Source organism: Leucopleurus acutus (assembly GCF_964270905.1).
Source record: "Leucopleurus acutus genome assembly, chromosome: 2".
NCBI lineage: Eukaryota > Metazoa > Chordata > Mammalia > Artiodactyla > Delphinidae > Leucopleurus > Leucopleurus acutus.
Window position 1 is genome coordinate 168,311,962 of NC_139143.1, and position 14,474 is coordinate 168,326,435.

The 14,474-nt window shown below is 42.9% G+C and overlaps 1 protein-coding gene across 3 annotated transcripts in view; it reads right to left on the reverse strand.

Annotated features, from left to right (window-relative positions):
* KHDRBS1 (KH RNA binding domain containing, signal transduction associated 1) overlaps positions 1–11,125 on the reverse strand; it is a 35,164-nt gene extending 24,039 nt beyond the window's left edge. For all 3 annotated transcript variants that reach the window (XR_014325998.1, XR_014325999.1, XM_082833597.1), the window contains exon 1: positions 10,633–11,125. Coding sequence is in view for 1 of the 3 variants with exons in the window: in XM_082833597.1 (XP_082689723.1) it covers positions 10,633–11,014 (382 nt within the window). In the remaining 2 variants the exon portion in view is untranslated. The remainder of the gene's footprint in view (positions 1–10,632) is intronic.
* Positions 11,126–14,474: the final 3,349 nt, after the last annotated feature.

The window sequence follows — 14,474 nt, forward strand, 5'->3', positions numbered from 1 at the left end:
GTTAGCAGGTGATGCTGATATTGCTGCTCTAGGGATCACACTTTGAAAACCACCAGTTCTGTATAAAGACATACGACTTCAAACACATACTGCAAATCTAAACCTTTAACAATTAAAAAAAAAATAACTGTTTAGACTAAGTCCAGCTGTAAAGTACACGGATGAAGGAAAGTTACTGAGACTGACAGACTACAGAGTTCAGAATTTCAAACTGAAGGCTTCTGTTTATTAAAAAGCCTAATTTCAGATGTTACACTCTTAATAAGAACGGTAAATGACAGTGCTCTTTGCACTCCTATTTTTCATTGCTTGGAATAGAAAACAAATTTAACCTTACAATCAACAGACTAAATGCTTCTTCATTCAACACCTATTTGTTTACTGTTTCACTAGTAGTGTATCCTGACCCCACTCCTTCCCACTTACTGCTAATATTAACTTTTTGTAGTCTCTAGTTTTGAGCCTACCACCTCTGAACACACCTCTTGAGTTTCTGGGCTGGGAAACGGGGCACTCAATCTTCCAAAGTCCACAGGAACAAAGATGCCACATTTCTAATCTGCAAACATCACTGAGGAGCTTCTAAATATGTGGAACAAATTACATGCTTCATTCATCTTAACTATGTCTCTCCGTGTGTCCTAATTGCTGCCATCTAGTTAGGCCCTTCAGCTGTACTTTATACCACTTTCCAGAAACTTTAATTGGTTAGAACAAGAAGATAAGACTCAAAGTCTGTTAATCTGTACTCCCATAGGAAGCAGGGATGCAAAAATTGAACCCAGTAGAAAGGTTTGTTTAATATCAATGTAATGTGCCCCGTGAAAATAAGACCTTTCTATAACATGGATCCTTCTGCTATATTTTGAACTAGGCAGATCTTTAATTAGGATCCCCTTGTCCACTTACCTCACAATTTAAAAAATAACGTTAAAGCATTTTCAGAGAATTCAGAGAACAATGATTTAAGTAAAACAGAACTGAAAAGATAAAACAATCAGGGGGTTAGCCTAGAAAGCAAAAGAATAAGAAGCAACTTGAGCCTTCAAGAAGGGTGGTCTTCCATGTTTGGAAGGGGAAGGACCAAATATTTATTAAATGCCTACAATGTATCACACTCTATACACATATTACCTCATTTATCCTAAAAAGTAACTCAGTGAAGTAGCTGGTACTATCCCCATTTTATAACTGAGGAAACAAAATCAGAGAAGTTAAATCTCTAAGTCACAAAGCTGTTAAAGTAGTAAGAGAGTAAGGATTAAAACCCAGGCTTTCTCTAACTTCAAACCTCATGCTTTTATTATTGCCTTTCAGTGAGGAGTTGTGGGGGGCACTTTAAGCAAAAAAGAGCTGATTCTGTGAAGTTTTGGGAAGTACTGCTTATACCCCCAGACACTGTCATGCAGCTAAAGACAACAAGAGGGCTCTGCGTGTGCCTCAGATATTCAGCTGCCTGATCTTTCTTTTCTTTTTCAATTCTCTTTTTTTTCCTCCGTTTTTCTTTTTCAATTTCTCTTCTTGGCCTCACTTCTTGTGGAGGGCAAAGGAGCAGGCTGTAATGGGAAGAAAATAAAATCAAAGAGAAGCTTCCTAAAAATGCCTCACCCTCAGGCAAAAGTACTTTCTAGACAATCTTCTGAAATTGACTCCTTTACTTTTTTTTTTTAATTTGTTTACTTTCGGCTGTGTTGGGTCTTCGTTTCTGTGTGAGGGCTTTCTCTGGTTGTGGCAAGTGGGGGCCACTCTTCATCGCGGTGCACAGGCCTCTCACTATCGCGGCCTCTCTTGTTGCGGAGCACAGGCTCCAGACGCGCAGGCTCAGTAGTTGTGTCTCACGGGCCTAGTTGCTCCGCGGCATGTGGGATCTTCCCAGACCAGGGCTCGAACCCGTGTCCCCTGCATTAGCAGGCAAATTCTCAACCACTGTGCCACCAGGGAAGCCCTGAAACTGACTCCTTTAAAAGATCTTTGCTTGGGCCTCTGGAGACCCTGGGTATCCCAAGAGTCAAAGAAAGAAACGCTAAGGTGTAAACAACACAGAGAGGTGACCCATTTGCTTCAAAGTTAGATGCTGACAATAATCATATCTTACCGAGTGCCTTTTATGTGTCAGGAATTTTGTATTTATTGTTTCCCTTTGTCTTTATAACCAGGATTATCCCCACTTCACTAGTGAAGAAATCTTGTCCAAGATCACAAAATTAGTGACAGAGCAGCTATTTAAACCCAGGTTATTCCTTACGTCAGTCAGAGCAAATTCAACAAATCTCGTGGCTTTTCTTCTACTCTTTTACTATAACTTAATCTTTCCTTTTTTTGGTAGGTGTTATCACAACCAGACTGTTAGCTCCAAAGGATGAGAACTGTTTCTTAAATGTATGACTGAGAGGAAAGAACCTGAGTTTTGAAGCTAAACAGAACTGGGTTTGACTCCCAGCTCTGCTACATGCTTGCTGTGTGACCTTGGGCAAGTCATTAAACCTCATTTAGTCTTCCTTCTTACTTTTAAAAAGGATTTTTTTTTTAATGGATGAAAGATTTAAGGAACACAAAACTGTTAATACAAGAGAAGTTTGAAAAAAATTATATACAGATTTTATCAACTGGACTGGCTTAACTAAAAATGGCTATCATGTACATTCCATTAACTGAACATGTGATAAGGAGCAAGACAAGCAAGATTTTCTGACTAAGACATCCAGAGATAGTGCTTCTAGGAGGGCAAGATTCATAGGATATCTGCTCCAAAAGGTCAGGTGTCATGCCCTCCTCCAGACTATCAATGTATTTGGTTCATACATCTAACGACAGCACACCTTCCCCTGCCATGAACAATTTCTGGACCCTTGCCATTATTAAACTAACTGCAATTTATAGTACAGTGTCTACTAGACAACAGGCATCTATAAACATTTACCAAATTAAAGAAATGTACCATTAACACCCCCTAACTTCCCTTAACGACTCATATAACTTCATCATTCCCAAATTTATAGTTCTTTGCCCTGTATCTTTTCTGTTGGTAAATCCTTTTGGAATCACAAATCCAGTAAGTTCATTAATTTTGTATAAAACCACTCCATATTTTTCAAATTATTTATTATTTAAAGCAAGAGCACCGAGTTATAGGTTCTTAATCTGGTTTGGGGTCATGAGCCCCTACAGACTAGCTCCCCAGAAAAAGATACCAACACAGTATTTCACACACAGTGTTGACTAAGGGTGGGTACTGGCTCAAAAAAAATCCCTCAAAGCCTGAGTTAAGAGCACTCTAAGGGGCTCAATTCCCACATTCCAGGATAGCGGCAAACTCTATTATGGCATATTGACCATAGTCTCCCAAATCTCTTAGGGTACAACTTAAGAGTTTAAGCCTTTTTTTCTCTTAAAAACAAAACAAAACAACAAACCACTTTATTTTGAGATAACTGTAGATTTATATGCAGTTGTCAGAAATATGAGATCTCGTATATCCTTCACCCACTATTCTCCATAACATTTTGCATATCTATAATATCATAACCAGAAAATTCACATTAATACAATCTTACTGACTTTACTCAGATCTCACCAGTTTTGCATGTACTTATGTGTGTGTGTATGTTTGCTTAGTTCTATGCAATTTAATCATGTGACCACCACCACAGTCTCAGTACAGAACAGTTCCACCACAAAGATCCCTCATGCTACCCTTTTATAGCCACAGTCACCTCCCTTCCTCTCTCCCCAACATTGGCAACCACTAACGTTCTCCATCTCTATTATTTTATCTTTTCAAGAATGTTAAACTAATGGAATTGTACAGTGTGTAACCTTTTGAGATTGGGTTTTTCATTCAGCATAATTCTCTTGAGGGAATTCCCTGGAGGTCCAGTGGTTAGGACCTGGCACTTTCACTGCCAGGGCCCGGGTTCAATCCCTGATCAGGGAACTAAGATCCTGAAAGCCGTGCGGCCTGACCAAAAAAAAATCTCTTGAGATCCATCCAAGTTGTTGCATTTATCAATAGTTCATTTCTTTTTCTTGTTGAGTAGTATTCCATGGTATAGATGCACCACAGCTAAACTATTCATCAATTGGAGACATACAGGTTATTTCCAGTTTTTTGGCTATTATAAATAAAGCTGCTATGAACATTCACATACAGGTTTCATATGAACATAAGTTTTAATTTTTCTGGGATAAATGCCCAAGAGTACAACTGCTGAGTCGTATGGTAAACACATGTTTAGTTTTGTTAAAAACTGCTCTATCACAGACCTATGCATGCTAACGATATTTTACTTCATTTTGCTAGTATTATGTTCCATAAAAACAGTATTGTAGGGCTTCCCTGGTGGCACAGTGGTTAAGAATCCGCCTGCCAATGTAGGGGACATGGGTTCAAGCCCTGGTCCAGGAAGATCCCACATGCCGTGGAGCAACTAAGCCCGTGTGCCACAACTACTGAGCCTGCGCTGTAGAGCCCACGTGCCACAACTACTGAGCCTGCGTGCCTAGAGTCCATGCTCTGCAACAAGAGAAGCCACCACAATGAGAAGCCTGTGCACTGCAATTAAGAGGGGCCCCCACTCGCCGCAACTAGAGAAAGCCCACGTGCAGCCACAAAGACCCAACACAGCCAAAAATAAATAAACTAAAATAATAAAAAAATAAACAGTATTGTACCATAGGTATGTAGCCTTATGGGATTGACTTTTTCACCTAACATTAGATTTCCAAGATTTCTCCATCTTGTGGCATTCAGCTATAGTTTTCATTTTCACTGCTGTATTAAGTATTTTATTTTGAGAATCTCACAGTATCCAATCAATGGTGAAACAAAGTGCACTATTTTATGAGTGAGACATTCACGGGCAAAAGTTTCTTTGAGTATATTCCTAGGAATAACCTTGCTCAATTTAAAGAATTTGAATGTTCAGCTTTCAAAGGAAATGCCAAACTGTTATCCAAAGTGGTTGTACCAATTCACACTTCTACCAGCACTGTTCCTTCTAATCCACATCCCCTCAAGCACTAAGTCTTGTTTGACTTCATTTCTGTCAATGTAGCAGGTTTTCATTATTTTCCTGTCTCCAAAATTTTTTTTTCATTTATCTTCATTTACTCTTTTAGCTACTTAAAAATTTTATTGAAGTATAGTACATTTACAAAGTTGTGTTTAATTTCTGCTGTACAGCAAAGTGACTCAGTTATACACATATATATTCTTTTTCATATTCTTTTCCATTATGGCTTATCACAGAATATTGAATATAGTTCCCAGTGCTATACAGTACAACCCCTTGTTGTCTCTCTCTCTTAGCTACTTTATATTCAATGTCAAGTTGAAAAAAATAAATCCAGTTTGGAATTAGTTTGAAAAATGCAAAAAACCAACATGTTAATTTAAAAGTTGTCATCTTTATAAGACTAGTTCCTCCTCCCACCAGGACATGGCATATTTCTTTTTATTCACATCTTCGTTTACCACTTTCAATAAAATTTTAAGTAGACAATATGTGATCACAATATTCCTCATCTGTAATATAGAGATAAAAATTCTTCCTGCCTCATAGAATGGCCATGAAGATGGAATTAATGAGTACCACATGTCATGGCACATGTTATATGCTCTACAAAGGTTACAGATTGTTATTGTTTGTTATGAATATTCACATACATTTTGAATTGATTTTTATTTTCTATCCCAAAGTTTTTGCTATTCTAAAAAATGAGATCATTTTGTCAATTCTTTTCTAATTGGCTACTGCTTCTATATCAGAAAGCTACTGATTTATACATCTTTACCTTGTAATCAGCCACATCACTCACCATTTTCCTAGGTAAACAACCATGAAGTTGTTGCAAATAATGATAAATTCTGCCTCTTTCTTTCCTAATATTTATACTTATACCTACACAGTCATCCCTTGGTGTCCCAGGACCAAACTCCCATACCAAGATCCAAGGATGTTCAAGTCCCTTATATAAAATGACATAGTACTTGCATATAACCTACGCACATCCTCTTGTATACTTTAAATCATCTCTAGATTACTTATAATGTCTAATACAATGTAAATGCTATGTAAATAGTTGTAAATACAACGTAAACCAGCGCAAAGCTGATTCAAGTTTTGCTTTTAGGAAATTGTGGAATCCCTCCCACCCTCGAGTATTTCTGATTCATTGTTGGTTGAATCCACATATATGGAGAACCCGTGGATATGAAGAGCCATACTTGGTCTATAGTTCCTTTGCAATTCCACTTTCTGGTTTTAATAGGTCTTGCTAGCTCTGTAGAATGAAATGGAGACATCTAGGTGTATTTCCATAGTATACTGTAAATAAAATAAAGAAATATACTATTTTGAAATTTCAATAGATTTTTCTCTGGAAATATTCTGCACTGAGGGTTTTTTTTTGGCTGCTCCACTGCGTGAGGGATCTTAGCCTTGACCAGGGATCGAACCCATGCCCCTTGCAGTGGAAACATGGAGTCTTAACCACTGGACTGCCAGGGAAGTCCCTGCACTGAATGCTTTTGGAAGATGAATTTCTGCATATCTTTTCAAGATCATCTGGGGATTGTTAATCTACTGAAAATGTTTACTTATTCCTGAGTCATTTACACTAACTTGTATTTTCCTAGTTATAAAAAGTAGAAAAAGAACACTGATATACATAAAAACATCTTATGTTTATTATGTAAATATTTAACACAAATAATATGATAAATTATTTTTGTTTCAGAAAACAAGCATGGGTACCCTGAGAGTCTTTGTATGTCTGCAAACGCATTTAATTGTCATCGTGGTTGAAGATCAATTTGGCTAATATAGAAATCTATATTCAAAATCGAAATCCCTCAGAATTGCGTTATTTTTCCATCATGCAACAAGGATGAATATTCATTTATCAAATATTTAGTAAGAGGCCACTCTGTGCAGCACTCTTAAAGGAACAGAAGATACAGCCATGAACAAAGCAGACAAAAGATCCCTGCCCTGGTAGAGCTGACATTCTAGTCATAAAGAAGCAGCAGCCAACAAGCAAACACATTAACTACAACATATGGTGCATCAGATGCTAAGTGAAAAATAATATAAAGCTGGGAAAAGGTACAGGAAGGGCTATGTGGCTGGTAAAGAAGAGTGGTCTGGGTCTTGCAGCACCTCTTGGGAAACAGGCAGAGTTGCCTGGAGGAGTCACAGTCCTCAGTGCTAGGCTCTGCTCTCCGGGTTTCCTCCTCCTTCTTTGTCTTGCCCTGTGATCTTCACTGCCCTGTTGGCTAGGACTTTGATGTGTTCAGAAAATCTGATGAAACAGATTTTCTTTTAATATTTTAGCACAAAATTTATTTTTGTTTTTTTGAGTACAATTTGTTGCAGGTACTATAGTGAGGGGTGGGGGGGTGGGCAAAGAGGGTTAGGTGTGAGGATCCAGACTCAGACTGACTTCAAATTCTCCATATGCTGCTTACTAATTTTGTTACCTTAGGCAAATGATTTAATCTGTTTGCCTTGGTTTCCTCATGTGTAGAAGTAAGAATAATAAGAGTAACTTCCTCATAGTATTGTTATGAAGACTAAACATTTGATGTAAAGTGCTCAGGCCAGTGTCCAGCATCCAGCATAGTGTTAGCTGTGTTTTTCTTACCTGTATCCTTATCAGAGCTTAAATACTACTATTCCGTCTTCTCAATCTCACTTTCTCACAATTGGTTGACTTTACTACGACCACTTTTCCAGATCATTCAAAAATATCTTAAAATAAATCAACTGTATTTCAATTTTAAAAAATATCTTCAAAGCCAGGTCCAACATATATCAAGACTTATCCATGCTAAGAAATATTCACATATCCCAAGTTAGTTTTCTCAATGAGCCAGCATTACCTCAATCCCATTTCTCCAATTAAAATTCAATTTGGTTAAAGGAAAAAGACATCAAAAAAGCCCAAGTTTAGAAGATGTGGCACATATATACAATGGAATATTACTCAGTCATAAAAAGAAATGAAATTGAGTTATATGTAGTGAGGTGGATGGACCTAGAATCTGTCATACAGAGTGAAATAGGTCAGAAAAACAAATATCGTATGCTAACACATATACATGGAATCTAAAAAAAAAATCGGTCCTGAAGAACCTAGGGGCAGGACAGGAATAAAGACGCAGACATACACATAGACAGTGGACTTAAGGACACGGGGAGGGGGAAGGGTAAGCTAGGACAACATGAGAGGGTGGCACTGACATATATACACTACCAAATGTAAAACAGATAGCTAGTGGGAAGCAGCCGAATAGCACAGGGAGATCAGCTCGGTGCTTTGTGACCACCTAGAGGGGTGGGATAGGGAGGGTGGGAGGGAGACGCAAGAGGGAGGGGACATGGGGATATAGGTATATGTACAGCTGATTCACTTTGTTATACAGCAGCAACTAACACAACAATGTAAAGCAATTACACTCCAATAAAGATGTTAAATAATAAAATAAAAGGTGTTAAGAGTGGGGGGAAAAAAGCACCCAAGTTTAAAAAATGTAAGAAGGGTGAAAATCGGAAGTAACTTTTAAGGATCAATAGTTTTTGATGGCTATCCTAAGAAACCATCTTTTACTAAAAAGACGAGCACCATACTGGACACTTGATGTGCTCAGAAAGGCAAAAAAAGCTTGCATTTTCATACCTTACTCAGTACCACGAATTTACAACTAGGAGAAAACTGGTGACATGTTATTATCTAATGATTACAGGTCAAAGGGAACTGTGCTGGTGCTTTTTACACAACATTTAATCCTCACAATTCACCATCCCACTTTACAGATGAGGTTACTGAGGTTCATAAAGTTTCCCGGGAGTAGGTGACTAGTCAAGAGTTAGAATTTCAAACCCAAGCCAACAGCTTAAAGTTCTAAAGTTCGTTATTTTATTCTCATTTAATATGGACTGATTAAAGACAGGAGGAAATAAAAATAAGACCCAGTCAACCTATACCATTTAGTCTGACGTTCCTGAATCTGCATGTACTTGCTTTCAAACACCTGGTGTTTGCTATATGCAAGACAATATGAAAAATATAAAGATTTAAAAGCATTCCTTGGGACTTCCCTGGTTGCGCAGTGGTTAAGAGTCTGCCTGCCGATGCAGGGGACACGGGTTCGTGCCCCGGTCCAGGAAGATCCCACATACCGCGGAGCGGCTGGGCCCATGAGCCATGGCCGCTGAGCCTGCGCGTCCGGAGCCTGTGCTCCGCAACGGGAGAGGCCACAACAGTGAGAGGCCCGCGTACCGCAAAACAAACAAACAAACAAACAAAAAGCATTCCTTGCCCTCAAAGAGCTTGCCAGAAGAACACAATGAACAGTAATGTTTCAAACAATCTGACTGTGTTATAGAACAGCAAAGCACAGAGTTGAAAATGTTAGCAGTTTATCTAAATGTTCTTATTCTTAACCACCTCAGGCTTTGTTTACTGTGTTTAAAAGTAAAGACCTCTAACCAACGGTGGGAGACAGAGAACAAAGGGAGGGAAATGATATTTTCATAACGGACGTGTCCATTATATCAACCCTGCCAAAGAGTCCAACTACTCATTCAGTGTTGGAATGCTGTGAATTTTTATTTGCTTAATAAAATTTAGGTATCATAAGATACACTTATTAAAAAGTTTTAACTAGAAGAGAGAGCAAAACAGACGGCTTTAGGGAGAAATCAAGGCGACTAGGTGATGGCCAGTTTTGAGCAAAAAAGGAGCGCTAGTGTACACACAGAGAACAAAGACTACTATTCCTAATCTATTTCAGGACTGAAGCAAAAAAAGGGGGGGAGACCATGCAACTTCTTTCAATTTTTTCCCATCTTACTGGGAATGTCATGGAAACCATCCTGAGTCTCCCTGTATCACCCCCTTTCACTGTCTCTAGGTTTGTTTTTCCCTTCTCCAATGACGAGCACGCGTTGTAAAATAAAGGGATCCAACCGTCTGGCTCTACAGCAATTGACCATCTTATCGGCCGAAGTCGGCAATCTGATTCGGAAAACCTCAAGCTCCGATTCCCACAGGTTGCTCCTGCCTCCGAGCAACTCAAGCTCCAGTTACCGCGAAGTCCGACCCGGCCCCGGCGGCCGCGGCGCGCTGGACAGGGCACCCCAGCCTCACCCCATCTCACCTCGGCCCTCCCTCCCTCCCTCCCTCCCGGCTCAGGCTGCCTTCACCTCCTACACCTTCAGTTGAGGCGCCGACCGCCACCCGCGATCAAAAAGCTTCCCCTTTCGGGGAAGCGGGAGATGAAGGTTCATTTCTGGAAGAATCTGAGCACTCGGAGCGCGGGGCAGCTGCAAGAGGTGGGAGGGGGAAGGGTCGGCAAGGGGGCGGGGAGCGCGGCACTATCCATCAAAATCTTTGCGCTAAGAGATCGCCAAGTCCCCTTCGGGCCTCCACTGCAGCCTAGGAATTCTCCCTCGCACCCTGGACCGGAATGGGAGTTGTAGAATCTAGGGTCCCGAAGACGAGGACGAGATAAGGGGAGTCCACGACTGCCTGGGTCCCCAGGGGGCGGTAAGGGAGAGGAACAAAGCCGCTACCACCCATGACCCCGGGTGGCCGGGCGACCCACAGGGACCCCGGAGGCGCCCTTACCTGCCGTCAGCAACTGCATGGCGTGAGTGAAGGACGGGTCGAGCGAGTCCTTCTCGGCCATGAGTTCGGGCAGGTACTTGTTCTCCGGCTCCATCTTGACCGAGGCAGTGGCTGAGGGGGGCAGCAGCGGGGTCGGCGCTGGACCGCCCACAGTCGCGTCGGGACCCGTGGCCGAGGGCGGCAGCAGCGGCGGCGGCTGCGTGGCGGGCGAGGCCCGGGCGCCCCCCCGGGACCCCCCTCCGCCTCCCCGGGACCGGTGAGGCAGCGGCGGCTGCCGAGACGGCGCCTGACGCACCGAGGGGTGGGCACCTGAGGGGTCCATGGAGCCGCTGCGGCCTGAGGACCGACTCATGCGCGCGGCGGGGTCGTCCCGGCGCTGCATTGTGGAGAATATGCGATCGAGGGATCGAGGAAGCGACGCGGCAGCGGCAGAGGCCCGAGCGACGGTTGGCGAAGGTGGGAGAGCGGGAGCGACGGCGACCGAAGCCGACCCGAGCGACCCAGCGAAAGAGAGCACCGGAAATGAGGCGGCGCGCGTGCGCAGCCAGTACCGGCACCGCCCTTGGGTTTCTCCGCGGAGAACAAAGTCCCTGCTCGGGCCACGGCGCCTGCGCACCGCCGCGGAGCCCGAAGAAGTCGCCTCCCCGCTCCCCTTTTTCCTCCGAGCCCGCCAGGCCGGAGCCTTGTGCGCGTGCGCGGGTGTCCGCGCGCTCCGTTAGTTTCTTTCCCTCGTGACTCGGCGCTAGAGGAACACGTGTCTCCTCCCACTTATGGCCGAGAGCGCGGAGGGGGCGGGGGCTGTGGAATGTCTTTGTCTGCGCGCGGGCCCGCGGCTTGTGGGGCGGGAGACCTGATGCTCGCGGGGCCACGCCTCCTCCAACGGCTGAGCTGTGGAACTCAATGGGGTGGGGGAGGGGAGAGGGGTCACTGAAGTATGGAAATGAAAGAAGACCCGCCTGGGGGACGCGGGAGAGGAAGGAGAGAGAATTGGGGCTGTTTGGGCAGAAAGAGAGGAGGGAGAGATTAGCGTGGAGAAGGGAAGACTAAAGGAGAGTCTGACTCAGAGTTGAGGGGTGGAGAAGGGAAGCTTAGAGGGGGACATTGAGGAAGGACGGGTCAATGGAAAGGCTGAAGGCTATTGGAGGAGTTAAACTAAGAGGGAGGGTTCAGATCGGAGACCTGATATCTAGCCAGGAAAAGGGCCCCAGACCAAAGCAGGGAATCCAAGGAGTACGTATCCCATGGTTTCCAATATAGTAGGTTCTTAAACGTTAGCCGTTGTTGATCAGAGGAGTCGTCTTAAAGGGCGAAGCATTTTAGCTCTCTACACATAGTACTGCTTTCTGCAGACGTGTTTCTTCCACAAAAACATGGGGTAGAGGCCAGCTGCGTAATCATTAGGGTGGCGCCTTCTACGGATGTGAGTGCTAAGCCTCCTGCCCTTCACGATGAATAAATCATTCCACACTTGCTCAAAGAGACAGACCCTTACCGCTGCTCTCAAGGCCAAGGTATTATAGTGGACAGTCTCCTACAGCGTTCTCCTCATCCTGGGGTGCTATATGCAAATGAAAGCTAGGTCTTTACTTGCCCATAAACTCTCAAACACCTGGTACCTTCTTTAACCCTTTCCTTCCCTCCACAGATTTTTGCTTCCCTCATTGAAAGCACTCGTTCCCATCCCTTCTCCTGGATCAGTTCCCCTAATAAGCCCACACTTTTCAAAAGCATTTCTGGAAATTGTCTTCTTGGTGCCTGGGAACTGCTGATATTTAGATCTGAAACTTAGAAGCCTTCAGCTAGGGAACATTAGGGGCTGGCTACCTTCTTGGGGGTAGGGAGACAAAATCACCAGCAGAAATGAGAACAAAACACAAATCCCTCCGTAAATTATCACATATATGTTATACATATTTATCTCCAGTGTCTAGGGCAGTACTTTACTTTGAGGTCACATAGGTAGTTTATAGTCAAGTAGGAGGGGGAAAAAAAGAATGGTTTTGAATAATTGTAATGAAGAATGTAAAGTGACAGGTGTCCAAAGATAAATTAGGTGGGATTGGAGTTCAAAGTGGAAGATAGATTTCGGCCAGGAGAGAATGAGTTCCAGGCAAAGGGAAGTGTGAATAAATGAGCAGAGATGAGAATGTCACAAATAGTTTAAGAAATGGGAGTAATCCAGTTGTGGACTGTGAAGAAATAGGTGAGTTGAGAGAGCAAATGCCTGGAGGAGGGGAAAGGGGATGAGGAGGGTTTATAGCTCCCTTGCAACACATTTCTGCTGCTGTCCTTGAAACTCCTGCTTGGGTGGTGGTGTTACAAATGGCTGAAGTGTCCTTGCTCTGTAATGAGATGCCTAGATGTAGGTACCTTGAGCTGAGGCTAATAAAACTTTGATAAAGAAGTGTCTGAAAAGGCATTGGGTAGTGGTATCTGTGGGTTTCTAGACTAGACTCAACATTCTTTCCAGGAGGCTGCCAAACCTTTACGTACTTTGTCTAAAGGTGGGGTTGAGGCGAAGTTTGAGCTCTTCTTCCTAGTGAGACACACAAAAGGTAATCTCTGAGGTGATGGGTTGTGAGGCTGCAGTGTAGTTACCAAGTAGGTGAAGCAACAGCCTTCTGTTTGGGGGAGGGGGGCCTTCCCTGGAGTCAGGGGAGAGTAATTCCTGTCCTGAAACCCTAGAGGTCTGGATTTCATTTTGTGTTGACCATGATATGCTGCCTCAGGTTCACCTGAAGGTATTAACAGCATGGCCTTGTGAAAAAACTGATTTTGGGGTGAGGCAGACAAATTCATAAGCCAGCGACGCCTTGTCCTCACTGTGTGTCATTAGGAGAACTACAGCCTGTCTGAGCCTTCGTTCCCTCCTATATAAAGTGGAGATAATGACATCTACCTTGCAGAATTGTTGTGAACATTAACAAATACCAGTGTAAACCTCCTGGACTTATAAGCAGAATAATAATAATTATTATTCCACTTAGTGCCTAATGAAGATTTTTGGGTGTTTCATGTTAGCTGTGGATCTGAAAGGCCTGTTCTCTAATCTGTCTCGTTTTCACTGACTAGAGCTAGACTTTGTTTTGGGGTGGGGGAGGGAGAAGTTCCTTCTACCCTATTTTCTCCCTTAATTGAGTTACTGTGGTGTAGGATGCAGGAGCAATTGAGAGCATTGTGATTCAGATGGAGTTAGGTCCAAATCGGGCTCTTCCTCTTACCTGCTGGATAATTGAGCACATTACTCAAACTTGCTCAGCCTCTGCTTTCTCCTGCTTGATAAAAAAGGAGTCATAACAATCCTACCTTTGGGCTGATAGAATTAAAAGTGATAGTATTTGTAAAGCACTCAGCACAGGAGCTGACAGTTAGTAGGTGCTTGATAAGTGATAGCGGCCATTGTTATTACTACACACTTTATTGAGTACCTTATTGCATACTTTCACTTTCATGTGAGTCCCTAAGGGGCTGGAGGATTTTTTTTTTTTTTTTTTTGCCTGTAGCTGATTGACCCGTGCTTGACCCACCAATGGAGGATCTGTAGCCCCGTCCGCCTCCCCTGCTTCACAGAGGGTTTCCAAGAGAAGAAGGGCTCCAGCCCTGGGCAGTTTCTCTTCTCGGAAGGAAGTGCCAAATATGTGGAGGGTGTGGAAGGAGAAAGCAAGACTGAGAATATTTAATTTTTTTCTAAGATTTTTTTTATTATAAAAATATATGCTTTGAGTATTTGACATCTCTGTGCTTCATTTCTTCTTCTATAAAATAGGGCTAAACTACTACCTGGGAATCCCCTGGTGGTCCAGTGGTTAGGACTCTGCACTTCCACTGCAGGGTGCACGGAT